The following is a 22,131-nucleotide window of genomic DNA, read 5'->3' on the forward strand; positions in this document are numbered from 1 at the left end:
AATTACCCAAAGCCATTTCAATAGCAACACACATTTTTCTTGCTATCAGCAAAACGTACTCTGTGGCATTTTGAAAGGGAGTGAGTTTTCAAAGAGCTAAGATCTGAAGTTTTCTGTGGGTCCAGAAATAAGTTTTTAAAATCTTGAGTTTTACGTGTTAGGAAAAAACACAGAGATTGTCACTGTAGAGATAGAAAAAGTCCAACTGTGAAGCCTCAAAAAAAAAAAAAAAAAAAAAAAAAGATTCCCAGACCACTCTTAGACAAACTTAGAAGCTATCACATCAAGAGTATTACAAAGTTGAAAGAGCTGTTATTTGTAAACCTACAGGTCTTTGAACTAAAGGCATAGCCTATTAGTATGTATTATTAACATAACTGAAAAAAAGAAAAACAAAATCACAACAATGATTTTGGACAGTTTCAGAGGCCATTTTTAAACCAGAGTGAATGATTTCTGCTCTCCTGTTACATAGGGCTCAATAAAACTATAAAGATTTGACAGGTTAAGAGAATAAACATTGCAATGAAGTGAGCTATCCCCAGCTTAGCTATAAACATTCAATATTTCCTCTGAGAAAGGATAATGTAAATTAAAAATAATACGAAACAAACAGGAATGGAGAATTTTTAAGATTTTTGATAATTTTGATCTTTTGACTTATGTTTTCCAGAGATACTATGTAACTCAATGTACTCATTCTCCAAGTCCTCAAGAATTTGAATTTGTCATAATCACTTATAGAAAACTGAGCTGTTTTCACAAACCAAGGTATACACTGACTCTTCCACGCTATTCATCTTTCTACTCCTGTGGTCAAGTACCTTGCAGTGATTATCGCTTATTTGTTCAAGCGGTGAGGAAATATTAACTATCACAAGTTCTCAGCAGAGACTGGACAATAATTATCAACAGATGGCTGGCAGTACAGTTTGGGGAGAGAGAAATAAAGTGCCCTTCCTTCCAAAACATCCCCCACTGAGAAGTCCTCAGCAACTCAATGGTCACAGTTTTGGTTAAAATCAGATTTATGTTAACTACCTGTTTTCTCCCCACATTTTTCTTTATTTTAATATTTGCTTATTTAACTATAATGAGGAAGCACAAACCCTGCACATCCCATCTATCTTATAATGATGACATTCATATCTGGAAAAAAACAACAACTTTGGTAATTTACACTCTTATTAAAATAATACTAGTATTGGGTCATTAGAAAGGATCCAGTTCAAGAAGTTCAACTGAATACAAACAAGGAAATTCAAAAAAACAGTGTGCTCCTCCTAGTTTATTTACAAAAGCCTTAGCAACGGCCAACACAGAAGAGGCTTGCTTTAGTAGCGGGGGCTGTGCCCAAGGGGCCGCTGACAGAGCACAGCCTGGGCAAAAGGCAGCGGTGCTTCCTACGTGCTCCCAACACCGCCCGAGCACCACGGAAGGACAACGCAATCCGGGCTGCTCAAGCTGGCAGTGCCGGCTCGCAGCTGGCTGGGGCCCAGAAAGAAACTTCCCAGGAGCCTCCCGATTTCCACACTGCATATGCTTAAAACCCCAAACACACGGTTCGTACAGCCGTGCAGAAAGCGCTTCCTGTGCACGACCTCCACAGTGCAGTTTTCCGACGTCTGAGACATTTTTTTTAGGGTCCCTGCAGAGCACCTGCCCCTCTTCTCTTCTCCCAGGCAGTGACTCCACAGACTGACCGCAGTGCTGCTTGCTGTTTCACTGCAAGCCAGCCAGCTTCAGCGGCCAGCTCCCTCCCGCGCCCTGAACGGCCGGACGGCACCTCAGCGAGACGGGGCGGGCCGGGCTCGCCGAGCCCATGCCAGGCCTGCTCCGCGCAGCTCGCCAGGGCTTCAGCCCGCCCCGCCAAAGCGCAGCAAGGACGGAGCTCGCACGCTGCGCCTCGGCCCCCGACGGCTCCCCGCAGCCCGTCCGGCCTCCAGGCAGGAAGACTCGCACGGCCCAAGGAGCCCGGCACGCGCCTCAAGGCCGGCCAGGGCTCCTCGGGGGCGCAGCCGGCTCCCAGCTCCCTCGCAGCCGGAGGGCTACCTGGAGAGGCGGCCAAGACGGCGGCGCCGGTCCGCAACTGCCCCCGTGACGGCGCCGCTTCGGGAGCAGCAGCCGCTTCCCGCGCAGCGCCGCCGCCCCACGACAGGCCGCACCGCGCCGGGCCGGGCCGGGTCGGGTCGGGCCGCGCCGGGCGCCGCCGCGCAGGCGCGTGCGCGGCAGCGGCAGCCGGGGCGGGGGCGGGGCCTGCCCGGGAAGGTGCCGCGAGGGGCGTGGCCAGCGCAGCCGCCGTGCTGCGGGGCAGAGGTCGAGGAAGAGAGCGACCATTGGCTGCGGTGCCGCTCTCTGATTGGTGCTCTCCCTGGGGAGGCGGGGCTGGCAGGCTTCCCGCTCGCGGGAGGTGGGGGCAGCGCGTGGGGCTGCTCCGGCCGCGGCGGGATGGTGCTGCGGGGCGGCGCGGAGCCGGGCGGCGGCGGCGGCGGCGGCTGGGGGGGGCAGTGAGCACCGGGGCCAGGCGGCAGCGGGAGGTGTGTGTGTGGGGAGGGGGTGGGTCGCGGCGGGGACTGGGCGGCGGCTGGCGGCGCGGCGTCCTGCAGGGACGATGGCTCCTCGCTGTCCTCCCTCAGGCGCCCGGAGCGCTCGCAGCGCACGGAGCGGCTGGACACACTGTTCGGCTTCGAGCGGCCCACGGAGCGTGGCGAGCGCACGGGCTGGCTCATCAACATGCACCCGGTAGGACTGGGCCGGGGGGGAATGTCACCGGCGGGGGGTGTCACCCACAGGCACCTGGTAGGACTAGGGGGGACAACGATGGGGGGGTCACCGACATGCACCTTGTAGGACGGGGGGCGAATGTCACCGACGAGAGGGGGAGGTGTCACCGACAGGCACCTGGTAGGACCTGGGTGTGAGGGGAGGTGTCACCAATAGACACCCAGTAGGACTGGGGCAGGGGAGGTGTCACCGACAGGCACCCGGTAGGACTGGGGTGGGAGGGGGCGGGGGGGGTCGTGTGTCGTAACAGGCCATGTGCATGCGCAGACGGAGGTGCTGGGCGAGGACCGGCGGCTGGTGAGCGCTGTGGACTACTTCATCCCGGAGGATGGGAGCCGCTTCGAGGTGCATCCCGTTCCTCCAGCGCAGCGCTGGTGCCTGGGCTGGGCGTCCTGCCTGCCCCCACCGGTTTGGCTGTTCTGGGCCCCAGGCATCACCCACAAGGCAGCAGCGCTGTCTGCCCTATGCTGGGTCCACCTGGGACCCTTGGGGGCCAATGTGGGTGCTGCAGAGATGCAGGGATGTGTGTGTGGTGCAGAAATGCCAGCAACGCGCAGCAAGGGCAGCGCGGTGCCCGTTGCTTCCGTTGGGAACCGTTGGGTTGGTTTCTCACCTTGGCTGCGGGGTCGCGCAATGTTCACCGGTTTTGATTTCTCCTGGGTGGCCCTGCCCTATAAGCCGTATTTCTACATCGCTACCCAGAGGGCGAGTATGGACTTGGAAGCTGCGCACTGGCAAGTGGGGTCTTGAGTAAACTAGTGGCCGAGGTCCCAGAGACAAGGGCAGGTTTGACTTGAAGGGTCCCCCAGTCAGCTGAGAGGCCTTGTGACCGACCATCTTCTTGGGTTGGTAGGAGAAAAATACAGCTCCAGTGCTTCTGTTGGTGGTTTTGTCAGAGCTGTTAGAGAAGACCTGAGATGGGAAGCAGCTGTATCAGTATGGTGGCTGCACTAAGGTTTCTTAGAGGGAGGTTGGTTTGTTATGTGATGAATTATCCCTTCAAGGAGCTGTCATATTTTTCCTGTTCTTTTTTTGTCCTAAAATTGATCTCTGGAGCCTATTTCACTTCTTCTAAGCCCAAACAGGGGTAAATTTCCCCTCTCATCTCATCTTGATCCTGCTCGTGCTGCAAAACTGGGTTTGTTCTGACGGTGCTGTGAATTGACGATCAAAGAGAGCCCCAGTGTGAAGGAACAGATTTCCAGACGGCCAGGATTTCAGGACAGCCTCGTGTCCTCCCCTCACAATTGAGGACACTAGTGCCAGAACCTCTTGTGAGCTTGTCTTCTCCTCTGGAGAAGTGTCTGGCTTTGTTGCTCATTCTCCAGTTTCTTTGCAGGGCTGTGAACGAGAAGTGTCATCCTTCCTCTCCAAGAAGTTTCAAGGGAACATTTCAAAGCTGGAAACTGTCCCCAAAGAAGATTTGGATCTGGTCAGTATTCCTCTGCCTGCTGTACTATTGAATAACTAATCTTTCTTTCTTTCTTTCTTTCTTTCTTTCTTTCTTTCGAGCTCAAGTGGAGTAGAAAGGGGCTAAGCAGTAAAGGGAAGCAGTATGCTTACCTTTAATCTTCAAGCACTGTTTGCATTGCATATCATGAATAGGCTAATTATTGCTTATTGATAGTAATTGCTTATTATAGTAATAGTAAATAAAATATATGTTCTGCTCCAGCACATAGTCTTTTTCACAGGATGCTCAAGAAACTTCCTGAGCTAGAAATGGTTGGAGATTAAGAGTGTTGTGGCAGAGGGGGATACTATACATTTACTCTTTCTTGGGTGTGTACTGGTGATTGCGCTTGGAAACAGACAACAAGACAAGATGGCCCTTGGTGTGAACTGGCATAGCTCACATGTTCTTCGCTGTCTTACGTGCTTGCTAGCATCTCTTCTCACTCCTAGTCTTTCCATCCAATTACTACCTCTTCTTTGGCCAGTTCTTCCACGTGTGCCAGTATAATTTGCATTTCCAACGCTTTCTTACTGTTAGCAGTCTTCCCCTTTCCCTCATTACTCTTTTCCACCCTTAGCTGGCACTGTCTTGTTGCTTTGTAGCCAAATCACTTGGTGGGTCTTAAGCAGAACTACATTAAGTTATCCTTCCACGTGGTGGAGGACTTGGTGAAGGTGCGGAAAGAGATCTCTCCTGCTGTGAGGAAAAACAGAGAGCGAGACCAGGCGAGCGATGTCTATACGTCTATGCTGTCAAGGAAAGAGGTCTCCTTAGGATGGTTGGCCCATGGGCTTCTTAGGATTCCCCTAGTCACACAGACTAAAAAGTACAAATGAGAATTCCAATCTTCTCTTTGGTTTCCTACACCTGATGTCTGATTTCAGTTGAACCATTTCAAAGGAAGAGGAATCTAGTGAAGTGAGCACTTCCTGCCCAACTGAGAGGTGTACATCATTTGTTCCAGGTGATTCCTGGGGTGCCCAACTATTCTTAAACTCGTTGTTATGCTTTATAAATCCAATGCCATAAGAAACCTTTATTATAAAGGCATAGAGGTAATAAGTGTTTTTTGCCTGCGCAATGTTTCCTCACGTGCTGTCAATCCTGATGACTCTCTTTCTCGAAGGGGGTTGTTGCATTAAAGAGAAGCTTTTGTTATTCCGTTCTCTCCTGTTAATGAATTTTGCTGTTTGGTTATCAGTGGGTACCACTGTTGCTACCTTGTCTCCTACAGTCAAGCCTGCTGGGTCTGAGATGTGCATAAACCTACTTAGGTAAATTAGTTGTTAATCTAATGAGAACTGCTCGTTAAATCATACTCTAAAGCTGATTTGAGTTTAATGTATTTGGTCATATTCAGGATCCGGTTGTTCTCGCCTTTGACATTGAAACTACCAAACTCCCTTTGAAGTTTCCTGATGCAGAGGCAGACCGGATCATGATGATCTCCTACGTGGTTGATGGGCAGGTAATGGAACAACAGTTCTTTTCTTCATGCTTTGGAGCAAAATGCTAGACAGCAAACGAGCATGTCACCTTTGGCGGTCTGGTCCCTGGCTTGCTTTGTTGCTAGTTGCTTGGTCTATATGTAATGGCTGTGGAAATAAAATTGAAGTCTAGTCTGAATGATGCATAAGGATTTCCTCGTTTTGTATGTTGGAGAACCCAGCTAAGGCTACTGGTGCCCCTTTGAGGGGCAGTAGTAATTTGGAGAGTATAGTCCTTAAGTTGTCTCCCTTTTGGCACCCTTTAGGTGATTGTAAGCAATTGTTCAGAAGGTGACCTCCAAAGAGCCGTTCCCACTTGACAAAAGCTCTACCTATCAAGCTGTGCAAGGATTATCGCATCGATGGAAGACTATTTCATCCTTTAGGCAGTGTGTTCTGGTTGTTCAGGAACCTGTCCCTGGTGTAGCAGGGATCTGAGTCCTCAGTAACTCTTCCTTTGTCAACTCTCTAGGGCTATCTGATCACAAACAAGGAGATTGTCTGTGAGGATATTGAGGACTTTGAATTTACTCCGAAGCCGGAGTGTGAGGGTCCATCCTGTGTCTAATGAACCAGATGAGGTAAGTAGGTTCTACTTGAGAAATCAGGCTGCTTTTTATCTGCCTTGGTCTCTTGTAGGCCAAAGAGAGCTTATCACCCAATAGAGTGTATCTTTGGGGAGCACAGCGGACAGTCACGGTGCTGGTGATGCTTTCATTTCATGGTGTGATGATGAGGCAGATCGGGTTCTAGCTAGGTCAAGAGCAGAGGGGAAGGACTGCATCAATTGTATTATATCCAGTGCCTGCCTGCAGGAGGTGAATTTACTGAGTGTTTGTGTTTGTGGGGGAGACGTTTTTTGTTTTGTTTTTTTTTTTTAATCCTCTGTTGCATACTAGGCTCATTTAATGCAGAGGCGGTTTGAACATGTCCAGGAGACCAAACCTACTATCATTGTCACATACGATGGAGACTTCTTTGACTGGTAAGATCAGGAATGAAAACTAACCTGGTTTCTAAAAGGAAATGTTGTCTAGGCCATGAGGTGAGATTGGGTACCAACCTGTATGTCCTTTGTCTGGAGGTCACATAGCGGCCACATGCGTTCTTATCTACGCAGACTATCCAGCCAGTTTGGGAACCTGTTTACATCCTGATTATGTGCTCTTTATCTGGAGTGCTGGGCTGAGTCTTGGATTGCCAGCCTGCAGAGGACTGTCGAAGAGGGGGAGGAGGAATTCAGAACTTTTTTTTTTTTTTTTCCTGAGCAGAGCTATGTTTATTGGCTTTGAAATACAAACTTCTATAGAGTCCCATCAATTGGTCCAGGGATTGTTGAGCTGCTTCTAGATTGTTGTTGATTTGGCAATGTTTGTACACGGATGACCTCAGTAACTGGAGAACAGGCAAAGTGTCAAAAGAGAACTGCAGAACAATAGGGAGACCAGAGCAGCCAAGCCTTTGGGGAGCGAGGGAAACTCGATCATAATGTTCTGCCTCCTGGTATAGGATGTAAGCAAGCAGCTTCCTTCTTGCAGTAGCTCTGCCCTACAGGGAGTTTTCCCTGTGGCCAGCTGTCACGGGTAAGGTCTGGAGCAAAGGAGAATTCACAAGAAAAATTCCTCATTAAGTAGCTTACAAGAAAGCAGTTCTGAAACCCTTGGGGTGGGGATGGGGTGGAGGAAAGGGACTGCTTTGTTTCTTCTCTTCTGCATTGTCTCTCTCCTCAGGCCTTTTGTGGAAGCAAGAGCAGCAGCTCATGGAATTAATATGTATCAGGAGATTGGATTTCAGAAGGGCAGCCAGGGAGAGTACAAAGCCCCGCAGTGCATCCACATGGATTGTCTGAGGTACCAAATGCTGCGTCTGTACCGTATAACTGCATCTTTATCTGTTAAATTTGTATAAAATGCCTACAGTTGATGTATTTGAATACTGTCCCTTTTCCATCTCTGTGCACTGCTATCATGAGTTACATCTTACTAGGAAAGGACTAGCACCCCCATCTTTGGTTGTGCTGCTTCTACTCGGTACTCCGTTGTGTGCCATTATGTACAGAAGTTACGTCTTGCCCACACTAGCCTGAACGACTAACTCTGTTTATAGAGTCTGCTGGTGGTTGTCATTGGGAGTTTGAGAACTGTCCTGGATAGCAGGTAAAAGGACAGGATAAGACCAAACCGTTGTAGTGGGCACAGGGCCATATTCTAACCCAACAGCCTGCCTAGCACAGAGAGGAAAAGAAAGGGTGTGTGTGTGTGTGTGTGTGTACAGGAGAGGGCTGTCTGTCTTGGCAGTTGTGACTTGAATGTTTTTTCACATTGGACCAGTGTCCAGACTCTGGAAAACAACTGCCTCTCTTTGCAGTCCTGCTGATACCTCCTCCTGTGTTTAAACGTTTATCTTTGAAGTCTCTGAAGTATGAGGGTTGAGAAAAATCTGAGCAATAGAAATGATTTGAATAGCAGAATTTGTACGAGTCAGGATTTAAGAGCATGGGTAGATATGCAGACTGTCTAAAGCTGTGCAGCTTCTTATTCCACTGCACTTGGATGTTCTGCTCTCACCTTTCCCTGTTAGAGTAATCCAGATCTTTTTGTACGTAGCAGCCCTTTCTGAAGTGCAGGGCTGTCTCTTCGTAGACTGGCATTTTCATTATTCTGTCTAGGTGGGTGAAGAGAGAGAGTTACCTGCCAGTGGGAAGTCACAACCTGAAAGCAGCAGCGAAAGCAAAACTGGGTTATGATGCAGTGGAGCTGGACCCTGAAGAGATGTGCCGGACGGCTACAGAGGAGCCTCAGGTGTTCCCACCCGGTGCTGTATCTCTGGGCATCTGCAATATTAGTGAACCTTTGAGTTAGAGCTTTGTGAAATCCTTTAAGTTAATGCAGTGTCTTTGAGAAGTTGTCAGTGTATCTTGCTGAATTTCAGACACCTGAAAGAACTTAAGCTTAGGGAAGAATAGAATTTCCTTGATGTGTTTCTGGCATTGGCGTTGCACTGTATATTTGTGTTATTTACACTTCTGCAAAACGGTAGTACTCGGGGCATTGCAACGGAGCAGTACTTTGCTAGTGTCCAGGAGACACCTTAATGAGGTTTCTGCCGAAGCCCTGGAGATCTCTGTAGGCCAAGAGTGGCCTCCTGACCACTCCGGAGTGGCATCTGTGCGGATATGTGGCAGTGAGCTCATCTTCCCCATTTCTGCTAATTCGGAGCTGGCTTATGTAATTCAGGTTAAAGCAGAATGTCGTCTTAAGCCAACTGATAACTCTTTACATGCTGGGATGTTTGTATGCAGAAATATACCTTTTGCATCTTCCTGCTGATTTCAACCTTTCGTTGTTTCCCGTTGTACGTGTTAACTGCTGTATTAAATGTGACTGGGATTGATTTGTCTTTCTCCTCAACAGACTCTGGCCACCTGTTTGGTGTCTGATGCAGTTGCTACCTATTACATGTATATGAAGTATGTGCACCCTTTCATTTTCGCGTTGTGCACCATCCTTCCCATGGAGCCTGATGAGGTGAGTGCATGCCTGAAACAATTTCTTTTCTGGGCAGAGAGCTGCATGCTTCATGCAACAGTGACACATTGGCAATAGAACTAATTTCTACAGTTTGGATAGTTTTTCCCAAGGAAAGGAGGGAAAGTAGTCTCCAAATGCGCTTCCTTTCTGCAGTACAGCAGTCATAGCTGTTTTTCCATAGACCAGTTATGGGTAGCCTAAGTGAAGGAGTTGGTTTTGTTTCCTTACTGTGCTCCTTCTTGCCTTGGGCTTCAATACTGCCTGAATAAACACATCATGTTGGGCACCAAATTAGACATTTAAGTTCAATGATGTGGTGGTAAGGCCAGCCTAATTCCAGCAGCACCCTTTACAGCGCTTCTTTCTATGTCCAGCTTTTGATGTCTGTCTTTTACAGGTGTTAAGAAAAGGTTCTGGGACACTGTGTGAGGCATTGCTGATGGTTCAGGCCTATCACGCCAACATCATCTTCCGCAACAAGCAGGAGCAGGAGTTCAACAAACTTACAGATGATGGCCACGTGCTGGACTCGGAGACGTATGTAGGAGGCCGGGTGGAAGCTCTGGAACCTGGGGTTTTTTGCAGTGACATCCCTTGCCGCTTTAAAAAGGTAAGGACACAATCAAGGTGTTGCGACAGAGACTTTAAAATGGTAATGCAATGATGCTCTTTCTCTTCTTTCTGGAGAACATGGCAGTAGGGAATAACCCTCCAACTGGAATTACCATCCTCTGTTCTTTTGGGGGATACCCAATAGCAATACCTGTTATAAAACTGATACCTAATTTATGGCTTGAGTGTATGAACCTGCTTAGAGTTTAGGTGGGAAGGGTTGGAGAAGTTGCTCTTCATGACCTCAGACTGGCTATTGGGTAAAGACAGTGTTACAGCAAGGAGAGTGGTTCATTGCTTTTGTGTGGGTTTGTTTACTTTGTTTATTGGTTGGTTGAGGGTTTTTTTTTTTGGTTTTTGTTTTCTTTGAGCGAGTGGTTGTTGGCAGAGATGACTCTGTTTTTGTCTCATCAGGATTATATCTTTGTCCTTCTCCCACTCAAGCCAAGCTTCTTTTGGCCTCTTTTACCTGTTTCTGGTTGGTGCTACTGTCTAGATTGTAAGTTTTAGAGGCAACTTCCATCTTTGCTGTGTGATACACCACACCTCAGTGCTGCTTATTTTAGTGGCCTTAATCTTGTAAATGATCTTAAGGGAACGTGCACTGTGAATTTAGAAGGATCTTAAATCTAAATCCTTGGCCCCTTAGAGCCTTAGATGTGTGAGCAGCTGACTGCTAGGTCAGCCCCATAAGTGTTGCACTCTGGAACATGCATGCAATCTTCTCTTCTTGTTAGCTGCCCTATGTAGCCTCCTTTGCAGGAGAACTCCAAGGGCCGGGGAGCAGCCACCATCTGTTCTCTGCTTTGTGTTTTGCCCTAGTGCGAGTGGTGTAGGCTTTTGTGAGTTGTAGGGTTCTTAGCAGAAAGCCACCGTCCTTCAGTTCTAGAGAGCTCAAGTTGGCTGTGGGGTCAGGCCAGCTAATTGGCCAACATTATCTGCCTGCTGACAATGGAGCTGATCATTGAACGAAGGGGCATTTCAAGATGCCATTCAGCTGACCTGTTTCAGCCATCTGCGCTTCAGATGAGATGAATTGCTCTCTACCCATACTGAGACATGCTCTGCTAAGTAGTGAGCCTGTTTTCAAAGATCGCCGAAGCTACGCTGGAGCATGGATAATCTTGCAGAAGCTGTCACCCCCTGCCCCCCTTCCCTGGGCAGTGTGTGAGGATGGGTGTCAGGGCTAGAAGAGGTCTCGGTATCATTCCTGTATCCTTGCAGAATCCTGCTGCCTTTAACTTCCTGGTGCAGCATGTGGAGAAGACGCTCCGGCATGCTGTCGAAGAGGAAGAAGGTTTGCCATTGGATCAAGTCACCAGCTTCCAGGAGGTCTGTTGTCCTGCCTCAGCCTGCAGGGCCAGAGGCATGACTGGGCTTTCCAGGGAGAGCAGAACTGTGAGGGTGGAGTTGCAGCACATTTCTTTAGGCAAGCCTGGGTCCTGTGCACACATATTGGTGTTGTATAACAACTTTCTTCAGCTTTGAGTTCTGCCCCATGTCCATCTGTGCCTTATTTCCCATATTAATAAAGAACTGGCATAGGCTGGAGGCAAGGCTGATTTTTCTCATCCTGAATATGTCTGGTGAGACACCACATGTTAAAGATGCCTGTTTAGACTCATTTTATACTCCATGGAGAGAGACAGGAGAAACTTATCTGTAGACATTTGCAGTGTAGATGAAACCTACCTTGGAGGTCCAAAAGAAAACCTTAAAGATTGGTGGCTAAAGAAGACTCGCCGCTGCCACTCTTCTTAATCCTGTTCCTTTAGTTCTTCATACTCTTCCTCTGTTCCCCAGAATCAGTGGCAGGTGTCTCTGTGCATGTCGGAAGTAAAGGACCAAATATAGTGCGTATGTGACTGCATCATTAATTCCTTCTTGTTTGACTTTTACTTTTTTACATCTCCCTGCAGGCTTGTGATGAAATCAAAGTCAAGCTGAATTCCTTGAAGGATGTTCCTAACGGAATTGAATGCCCCCTTATCTACCATTTAGATGTAGGGGCCATGTACCCCAACATCATTCTGACCAACAGGTTGCAGGTGGGTAACCTCAGTCCAGTCAGGAAGGTGTTTTCTGTTTTGTCTTGCAGATGGTCTAGGAGGTCCCTCCGATTTGATCCCCTTAGCGGCAAACAACAAACTTTCTGCCCTGGACAGGGGGATAAAATAAGGCTCGGTTTGAAATCCAGTCAGGCTGTTACAGTTGCCAGGTGTACAGAGCCGAAAGGTCTGTCCAAGGTAGAGCAATAGCTTTAGCTGGCTTCTTCCAAAGAATAGTCATTGTTTTTGCTGTAACTTGTGTTCTGAAAAGCTTCTAGAAAGGAAAACTTACTGGACATCACCTCTGTGATGTTCACATTTGTGTTCTTCTAGTACCCAGCATCGATTCCTTCTGGCATATGTCACTAGAGACAGTTCTGTTTTCTCTAACATGGGTGTGTCTGACCTGTGTCCAGCCTTCAGCAATGTGGATGTGGCCACGTGTGCTGCCTGTGACTTCAACAAGCCAGGTGCTAATCGTCAGCGCCGGATGACTTGGCAGTGGAGAGGAGAATTCAGTAAGTGTAATTCTGCTGTCTGCTTTGTCAAGTTCCCTGTTGCATTGCAGCATGGATAGAGCTTGCAGCGTGAGCTGAAGACACAGAGACCACTTCCTGTTCCTCCCCTGGAAAGCTCCTAGTTGCTGTTCCTTTGCAGTGCCTGCAAGCCGCAGCGAGTATCACCGCATCCAGCAACGACTGGAGCCTGAGAAGTTTCCTCCTCTGTATCCAGATGGAGCACCCCGGGCGTTCCACGAGCTTTGCCGTGAAGAGCAGGCCAAGTATGAGAAGAAGCAACTGGCAGGTGAAAATAAATGGCATTATCTGGAGCAGGTTTTTGCTGCCTAGACTACAAACACATCATTAATTACTTGTCTCTCAGGTCTGGGGCTACTTAGTTCGTGCTGACTCAGACTGAATTTGATCTCGGTTTCATGCTGCAACAGTTTTCCCCTAGGATTCCAACCAATTCCTGTACGTTTTTTGAGGAGGAGGCAAGTGCTGTTTTTTGTCTCAGTGTTTCTCTTTTCTCACTGAGAGTCATGTATTTGAGCTGAGACACATGGAAGGTGATATTTTGTTTGGGGTTTTTTGTTGTTGTTCTTTAATGAGCACTCATTAAGCATGTCAGTGAAACACATGTGTCGATATCCTTTCACTTTTTGCTCCTAAAGTGGTACTGCTCAGCGGAAGCATCTAGCTAGTGGGGGCTCTGAGCAGAGCCTGAATTTGTGGATGAGCCCTCATGGGCAATTTATTTCCCACACACACCTCTGCATCTCTCTAGAGAGGTGCTGTTTCTCCCCACATTAGTATCTTCCTCCCCTTGCCTTTGTAGCAGGTCTGCTTCCTTGCTTTCCTAGGTATGATGTTTATTTGCATTGATGGAATTTTTCTCAGACTGGTGCCTTGAAAGCTTCAGATCTGTGGATCTGTGTGGTTTGCCCGATGCCATTGTGTTCATCCTTCCCATCCATAGTGGGGCACTGATCTCTGAGAAGACTTTCTCTATTTATTCCCTTTACTAGATTATTGCTGCAAGGCTTATGAGCAGATCCACGTCACCAAGGTGGAGGAGCGTGTCACCACCATCTGCCAGCGAGAGAACTCTTTCTATGTAGACACTGTACGAGCTTTCAGAGACCGTCGCTGTGAGTTCAAGGGGCTGCATGAGGTGCTGGGCCTGAATTTCTGTTTTATTTGTGCTGCCAAAGCTAGAAGGTCCTCACCTCTCATTGAAAACTTGAACCCTAAAGGATCATTTTGCTCAATCTTTATGGTCAATAAGAAATATTAGCTTTCCTGACAGCTCTGGTGCAAGTGCAGGTTTTTCCCCTGCTGAATCCTAAACAGCTGCTGCCACAGTGGTTCCTAGCTCTCTGATGCAATCACTTTCAGTGCTGGGAAAGAAAACAGCTGGTTTTTTTTTTGGCTTTTACTGGATCTAGAAAATCCTCAGCTCAACTATTTTGTGATCTGGTTTGTGTTCAGTGTAGGGTACTTTTCAAAGAGAAAGATGAGACAAGCAGAGAAACAGTTGATCTTAGGCTAAGAAGTGATTGATTCTAGGAGAAAGAAGCAGCATGTTCTAGTTCTCAAATGTTTGGAGTCTTGTGGCAGAGGGAGGAGCCTGAAATGTAGTTGCTAATATATTGAAAGAAATGACAAGACGCTGGGACTCTGTCTCTGGAAGAGTTTAATAAAGAGCCATTTGCTTTGCAATTATTGCTAGTTCTGTCGTGAATCATGGAGGTGGCTGGGAGGCCTTTTCTGCTGAAATGGTTCTGCTGTTAGTCTCGATCTAATCTCTTGCTGCAAGCATTTAGTTCTTGCCAGCACAATACGTGGTGTGACAGAATTGATGTAGGATGGCAGTTCTGCTGGGATTAGGTAATTCTAACTATGGGTGTGAGTTACAGTTGATGCTGCAAGACTCTTCCATAATATAGCATAATGCCTATGCCCAACGCTTCCCCCTCAAATGCAAAAGAAAAAGCAGAAAGAAAGAGGAATTATCTTAATAACTGATACTGTTCTAGGATCACAGTGTCATATTAGGATTGAGGTGGGGGGAATATCTGGCTGTTGGTACTGCCTGTAGTGGAATGTAGGGTTGTCCTGACTCTGCCTCTTGCCATCAGGTGTGGAAGAAAAAGCTGTCTGCGGCTGTGGAGACAGGCGATGCCTCTGAAGTGAAGCGCTACAAGAATATGGAAATCCTCTATGACTCCCTGCAGCTGGCACACAAGTGTGTCCTCAATTCTTTCTATGGCTGTGTCATGCGTAAAGGGTGAGTCTCACCTGTGGTCGTTGCTGGAGTCCTCCAGCAAGGAGCATTGTAAACCAGAGCTGTTCTAGTGAGGCTCTCACCTTCTTAACGTGCTTCCGAAGCACAAGGGGGATGATAGGTGATCCCTGTAACACTTTTTTTTTGTTCCTATTAATGACTTCTTATTTATTAGTCCCCTTAGCAGGGACTTTTGCTAAACAAGGCCCTGTAGCATTGGCAATGGATGGCAGGGTTTGTCTATAGGTGATTCTTCAGGGTGTGCGGTTTCCTGAAGTATCACAGGGAAGGAAAAGGAAAATGATCTCCTGAGGGCTGTTGTGATTGTCTTTTTTGCCCTGAGACTTTATTTTCTGTACGACCTGATGCGCTTCCCAACAGCTGTGCTTAAGAGGTAGCACTGCAGCCTTTTGACTGTCCCTCTTCCATTCACAGAGCTTACTGGTACTCCATGGAAATGGCTGGGATTGTGTGCTTCATTGGAGCAAATATGATCACACAGGCTAGGGAGCTGATTGAGCAGATTGGGTGAGTATGTGCTGAGCTGAGGAAGAAAGGTTCTCCTGTATGTAGTGTGAGCAGATGGGTAAGGGCAGAATTTGACTGGCAGAGAAGAGGGGCAGTGGGATAGATGTGGGATTAATCAGTGGAAGCTCTGGTGTTCTGGAGATTCAGGTTTCTGACATTGCCATGGCTTATTAATGCAACTGGTGTTGTATGACTAGGACTTCCTTTGCAGAAAGGACACTGCCTCTGCCTGACTTGTGGACAGAGAACAGTTCTTTGGCATATTTTCCATTCTCTTCCTGATGGTGATTTTTTTTCTTCCATTCTTAGGAGACCTCTAGAACTGGATAGAGATGGGATTTGGTGTGTGCTTCCCAACAGCTTCCCGGAAAACTTTGTCATCGAGTCAACCAACGCAAAGAAGCCGAAGGTGACAATCTGCTACCCAGGTGCCATGCTGAACATCCCCGTGAAGGTGAGTCTGGCATCTGTACCAGCCAGCTGTACAGTCTGGTAAAAACAGTGAAAGGGAAGAAAATGTTTTAGCCTTCTGTAGGCCTGCAAGCCAATCAGGCAGTTCTTGTGAAGGGAGTAGCTCTACTGGCAGTGGAGTATGCATCTTTGTTCTCGGAGTTGGCTTTGGCTGTTTTCCAAACAAAGCTTCATTCTCCTGTATAAGGCTTTTCCTAGTATTTCACTCCACTTCTCTACTCCTCTAACCCTGACTCTCACTTCTTGCCCTTTATTTGTGTGCATTTAAGAACATTTTGCCAGTTAGAATTGGCAAGTTGGGGACAGAGGCTGATGTGCTTTTGCAGCTGGAGGTGAAGTAGTTCATGATGTTGTCTCTAGCTGTGTAAATATGCCTTGATCATGCTAGTCCAGAGCCCCACAGCTTGGATTAATTTACCTGGTGGCTGCCTGGTTTGGCAATACTAGAAGTACTTTGGCAGGAGGGTAGTAAGCAGCATCCTGGGAGATGTGTTCCTTGGCACAGAGCTTGTGCAAAAGCTGGTCTATATCCTAGGTATGCAGTCTTCAATGAAGATGGATCCTTGGCTGAACTGAAAGGGTTTGAGGTGAAGCAATGGGGAGAGCTGCAGTTGGTGAAGATATTCCAGTCTTCTGTATTTGAGGCCTTTCTGAAAGGCACCACACTGGAGGAGGTCTCTGCCTCTGTAGCCAAGGTGGCTGATTACTGGTTGGATGTACTGTAGAGCAAGGTGAGTGTAGGGTTTGCAGGATATGCATCCCCTGCATGTCTGTCTTGCCAGGTTGGGGCCAGAGAAGGTCAAAGCTACCCTAACACTGTAGGGAGGATGGACTTTGTCTGAAGAGAATGGTTGGTCCGTTGTGCCTCTGATGGCTGTTTGTATGTAATTTCTGCCTCTTTGATTCTCTAGGGCTGCTCTTTAGGGTCTTTTAGCACCAGACCTGTTGTTACAGCACTTTTGTCAGCTGTTACCGCTTAATTGTGGGTAAGCGTTGTCCTCCAGTCACCTCTTTCACAGAGGTAGCGTGGTGGCCCTCTTGCACCAAGGACTTTCTCTAGAGCCACTCACTGAGACAGAGGATGGCAGAACCATTTGCCTGCAGAATCTTTTCTGAGGAGGCCAGAAGAGATTAGCTTTAAAATAACCATCAAGAGCAGAGACAATGCCAGAAAACAGAGCCTCAAACCGGGGAGCAGGAGAGATGAAAAGCCGGAGCAACTGCTCTGCTTGGGAGTTTATTAGGAGCACTTCCCCTTTGTATTTTGCATCTGGCACTACAGAGCTGGGCCCACTAAGAGTTTGCCGTACAACATCATTTCAAAGTATTGCATTCACAGCAGGAGTTTTGATGCAGACCTCATGTCCGTGATCTCTATGTTCCATAGGTTGTGTTGGCAACTGGAGCAGAGGTTGCTCACAAACTCCTCATAAAGACAGCCATATCAATCGGTTTAAATGTTCCATGTATATAATAGCAATGAAGTTTGATCATTAGGTTCCTGATAGTGATTTTTTTCCCCTTGTTCCTTTTTTCAGGCTGCCAACATGCCTGATTGAGAGCTGTTTGAGCTGATCTCAGAGAACTGTTCCAAGTCTCACAAGCTAGAAGACTCCAGGGAGTGTACAAACAAAAGAAAATTAATGAGCTCTTCACTTCTGAAGGCAAGAGACAGGTAATAAGAGTGAGAGAAAGGAGCTGGCTGTGCTGATGGCCTCTCTTGCTGATACTGTGTCCTCAGCACCCAAAACTTCCTGCTGTCATTTCTCTCAGGTCCTTGCTAACCAGCACCAGGGGGGAACACCGAGCTCCCAGATTGGCGACGTAGAGGATTTGGGGGCTGCTAAGCCCCTTCAGCCGTTGGTTCCAGTTGCAAATAAACGGAAGCGGGTCCGTACGGCAGAGGAAAGCCAGCAGATGTTCCAGTATCTGGAACTGTCGCAGTCCTGGCGAGAGATCCTGGACCCACCTGCTGCCATGGGCACTACTAAGGTAAGTGAAGTAGACTGGGCAGGAGGAATCCAGGAAACATCCTAGGAGTATGATCATCTGCCTAGCTAGCTAGGGAACAGGGCGTAGCAAGCTGGGGGTTTATTGAGGGTTTATTGAAACCGTCTGCGCTTCTATGACTGAAAACTACAAAGGGAAATGTTACCGGGAGAGTCCCACTAGCAGAGAAAGTCACGCCAATGGCAACTTCACAGCTATGCCAGTAACATGATCAGGATCTGAAGGTGGAAGGGCTTGGCTTTATGGTGCTTGATCCTCCTGTATAGGAGATGCGCGCTAATTTCTGTGGTTCCTGTTCATGTACTCTCTCTCTGATTAGGAAGAACAACTGGTCTGGCTGTGCTAGCACAAGAAGAAATGGGAGCTGCAGGCTCGGCAGCACCAGGAGCATCGGAAGAAGCGGCGCCTGGAGGATGGTGGAGTGATGACAGGTGGAGGCATAATCCGTGATACCCTCTCCAAAGGACTGAGCAGCTACGTGTACAGGACGGCACGCGGCATCCTGGACTTGCCCTGGCAGATTGTGCAGGTACCAGGCAGCAAGGCAGGCCCACTCTTAACCCCTCACAGAGGCCAGTTCAGTGCCCTGTGCCTCATGTTTGCAATACCTGTAGTCAAACCTTGAACTTCAGGGACAGCTAACCTCAATCCTACTTTAGTTTTACCTCCTTGAAGGTCATGTGGGACTGCGTAGCCTCAGGCTCAGAGAAGCTTTATCAGGAAATGAGGTCCTCAAATGATCGTGCTTGATTGCAAATCTGGGACTTCTGTGTAGACCCTATGTGGGGCAACTCAGCTGAGGACCTGGGCAAGTGTGCCTTGAATCCTAGATTTAGTCAATGCAAGCATGAAGAAGTTGATGGTACAATCCAAGCATTTTCTTAATTTCTTGTTATGCTTGGTTGCCTCTGCTATCTGAGACCCAGCCTCTTGTTGTGACACTTCTCATCTTCCAGAAAAGTCTTGTTTGGTTTAAGGTCACATGCAGCCTTTGACTCTGTGTGTAACCATGAGCTGGAGATGGGACACCTAATGCAGCATGTCCAAATGCTTTGGCTAAAGTCAGACAATGGCATGAATTTGTTAGCTAATGCTAGCCCAAAGCTAAGAGATGTGTTTGCGCCTTTACCAGGTGTCCTCTTCCCTTCAGAAGCACAATGCAACGTGCTGCCTGCAGATCAGTCAGAGCTGTCTTCATTCATGTTCTGACGTTTCCTCTGGCAGGATGATTTTTTTCACTGTACCTGTAGGACAATAGCAGGATGTGGAGATGCCAGAGCTGAGAGCAATGAATCTTTGGGTCCACTGCTGTCTTTGTGGTCACCAGTTGCTCCTTATTTGGAGAACGAAGACATAGGTAGTAGAGCCTTTGAAGATCCCAGAAGTGCTCCATGGCGTGTATGTAAGAGCTAAGAATGGGTTGCATCTCTCCAGCAAAGCTAACTTAAATCACCCTGTCCTGCAGATTGCTGAGAGCAGCCAGGCTGGCTTGTTGAGGCTGTGGGCAGTGATCGGAAGCGACCTGCACTGTATCAGACTGAGCATCCCAAGAGTGTTCTATGTCAATCAGCGTGTTGCAAAACCAGAGGAGGGAGCTGTCTACAGGAAGGTGGGGGTCATGTTTTTGACCCTGCTGCTTCTACAAGGGAAAACAGCTGGTTGAATTCATATAAGTTGCTCTAGCCACTGCGGGCAGATATTACGGGCAGTTTGCCTCACAAGACCTCCCTGTCCAGCCCTGCTAATGCACCTTAATGCAGTCCCTTTTGCCTGCTGCTAATCTCAGCCTGACCAGAAAGCAGGTTGACAGTTACTGCAATGTGGACAAAGCATAAATCCCGCTAACTGTCTTAGGAATGACCAGCACCGGCAGCTGGATTGCTTCCTGAGTCAGCATGTTTCTGGAAACATAAGGCTGGCTCAAACTACAACTCCTTGCTGCCCTTTAAGATTCCCCTGCTGTTGGGAGGAGCACGGCCTGAAGCAAGGTGCCCTGCTGAGTGTGTCTGTTTTCCTGGCAGGTGAACTGGATCTTGCCCCGCTCAAACTTGGTTTACAATCTCTACGACTACTCAGTCCCTGAAGACATGTACCAAGAGCACATCAATGAAATCAATGCAGACCTGTCTGCTCCAGACACTGAGGGAGTGTATGAGACTCAGGTAACCCTTCCAGGTGCTCGTTTTCCTTCCTCATCCTTTAAGGAGTGCTGAGTGGTAGCTGACTGATCTGTGTACCAATGGCACAGGTAGAGGCATGGGAGCTCAAAATGAAACAAGTTAGTAAGACGCTAAAACGAAAGACCCTCTCGAGTAGCTTTCTCAGAAATGTGCCCAGTTTTATATGAGCAAAGATACTTGTTTGGTTTCCAACCCCTTAGGGGAAAGAGGTTTAGATTTATTTGAAATTAGGAGACTCTGGGAAAAGACGGCACTTGAATGGGAAGAGTGAGTTTCCTCTAAACCAAACCAGAACCGTCTTGCTAGCAGTTGAACTGCAAAGGTATGGGAGTTCTTTCAAGTAAAGATGAGGAAAACCCCAGCATGTGGCATGTACATAGGCCAGGGTGCAGTGATAAAACCTCTGTATTCCAGAAGGAAGGATAGGATACCACTTTTTAAAGTTCAGAAAGAGCAAAGAAGAACCTAAACTGTATTCAGTAGTAGACATACGAAAGCAGTGAGACCAAGATTAAATGTACTAGTGCTTCTAATGCTGTAAGTCTGAAATGAAGATGGGCAGCTGGGATGCCTGCTTTTAATGAAGATATTGATTCGTTAAGCAGCTCAAAACTTGGTGGCTTGAGAATTATCTCAGTGTCCCTATCACTACAGGTGGCGTTACTATTCCGAGCCCTGATCCAGCTGGGTTGCGTGTGCATGGTCAGCAGGCAGCTTGTCAGACACCTCACAGGGCGAGAGGCTGACACTTTTGACATTGAACACCTGGAAATGTGCTCTATGGCTCAGTTTACTTAGGGTGCCTTACCTGGCTCCAGCTAGGAGAAGGCTTGTCAGTGTACCCAGGACCAAATAGCTTGAAGATACTATTGATGCTGCATGTTTGCTCTGTGTCTCTAGGAAGTATTCGCCACGTCTACCTCTACCAGAGCTCCCAGGGCAACAAAGCGCTCTTTGGTCTTTTCATCCCCTCTCAGCGCAAAGCTGCAGTGTTTGTGCTGGACACGGTAAGAGTAGGGCTTAAAGGCTTGGGAGGGAACGCAAGGTGATCAGGCAGCGGTTTGGAGCTGAGCAGTTTCTTTGCACAGACACAGATGTCTACTGCTGTGCAGCAGGGATTCTTGTATTTTGAAGTGTACCAAGCAGGTCTATTCTTCAACTGTCACGTGAAGCATTGTGATGTGCTCCTGCAGGGCTGCAAGGTATGAGCTGAGGGCATGAGGAAGGTCCCCACTGAGACCTTGTCAGCGCAGGTACCTGGGAGGAGGAAAACATTGCATGGAAGGCATTGGTCCAGCAGTTCAAACAGCCTCTAAGCATAGCTCTCTGCACACAGCTAGTGCTCCAAAGTTGAAGGGTAAAAATGGATGTTGCCTGTGGGCTCTGGCTTGCCTGGGGTGAGCTTACATAGCACAATGCAAGCAGTGAGGCTAGATCATACCCCCAAACCCCAGCTCTCAGTTGTGGAGCTGGTTATTCAGTGGGAGGTGCTTCAAGAGACTGAGTACACTGTCTCTACTGTGTAGAGGACCAGGGACCACTACAGGAATGGGGCATGTGAGCACTCATTTACATGACATGCTGACCCCGGGGCACAGCACTACTGTGCACACAGCTTGGCCATGGGCATGATAAGCCAGCAAGCATGGCACGGCATTTCCCCCCACTCAGGCGTTAGCACAGCTGTCATCCTCATCACCCACTGGGAAAGGCCGGGAATGCCACCATACTGGGGCACACGGCCCTGCCAGGGAAGCCAGCAGCACTGCTTGCAAGGCTGCTTACCCAGGGGAGCTCTGCCCCAGCAGTGGGCTTTCCAGCTGAGTTGGGAGCATGGCTAGGCATCAGGGAGCATTCCCAGATGCAGAGTGGGGGACCTCTAGGGTCTGGAGGGTGCTGGGGCTGAGCAAGGGAGGCAGAGCCTGGAGGGAGGATGGAACAGTGCTGAGTTCCTTCCCTGGATGGGAATTATCTACTCCCAAAAGGGCAGCAGAGGCAGCAGGGCTGGATGGGGCTGGAGACCAAATGCTGGGTGCACTTCCCTCCCCTGGCAATGTCTTAGTATTTCCCGAAGTGTGTGAATGAGTCCCCACCACTGGGGGAGCAAACCTGCCAGTCCTGGCAGTGATACAGGCACACCTGCAGTCTATGCTTTGCTGCCAGCTGGCCTCCTGCTCTCCAGCCTCTGCACAGGGGCCTCGTAAGAGAGACCCTGGGCCTGGGAGCCTTGCAGGGCTC

At 48.3% G+C, this 22,131-nt stretch overlaps 1 protein-coding gene across 1 annotated transcript; it reads left to right on the forward strand.

The window, feature by feature from the left end:
- Positions 1-525: 525 nt before the first annotated feature.
- On the forward strand, positions 526-21,101 carry LOC134148787 (DNA polymerase epsilon catalytic subunit A-like). Its single transcript, XM_062591283.1, is given in 29 exon segments — positions 526-530; positions 2,607-2,742; positions 3,052-3,128; positions 3,444-3,489; positions 4,124-4,216; positions 4,843-5,004; positions 5,601-5,708; positions 6,200-6,291; positions 6,293-6,308; positions 6,627-6,712; positions 7,458-7,577; positions 8,396-8,528; positions 9,141-9,254; positions 9,655-9,867; positions 11,094-11,201; positions 11,789-11,921; positions 12,334-12,435; positions 12,575-12,721; positions 13,446-13,591; positions 14,559-14,707; positions 15,140-15,232; positions 15,542-15,686; positions 17,477-17,695; positions 18,060-18,242; positions 19,179-19,322; positions 19,735-19,875; positions 19,962-20,025; positions 20,794-20,900; positions 21,087-21,101. Coding segments are annotated over 29 exon segments (3,297 nt in total).
- Positions 21,102-22,131: the final 1,030 nt, after the last annotated feature.

The sequence above is a fragment of the Rhea pennata genome, chromosome 18, assembly GCF_028389875.1.
Source record: "Rhea pennata isolate bPtePen1 chromosome 18, bPtePen1.pri, whole genome shotgun sequence".
Classification (NCBI taxonomy): Eukaryota; Metazoa; Chordata; class Aves; order Rheiformes; family Rheidae; genus Rhea; species Rhea pennata.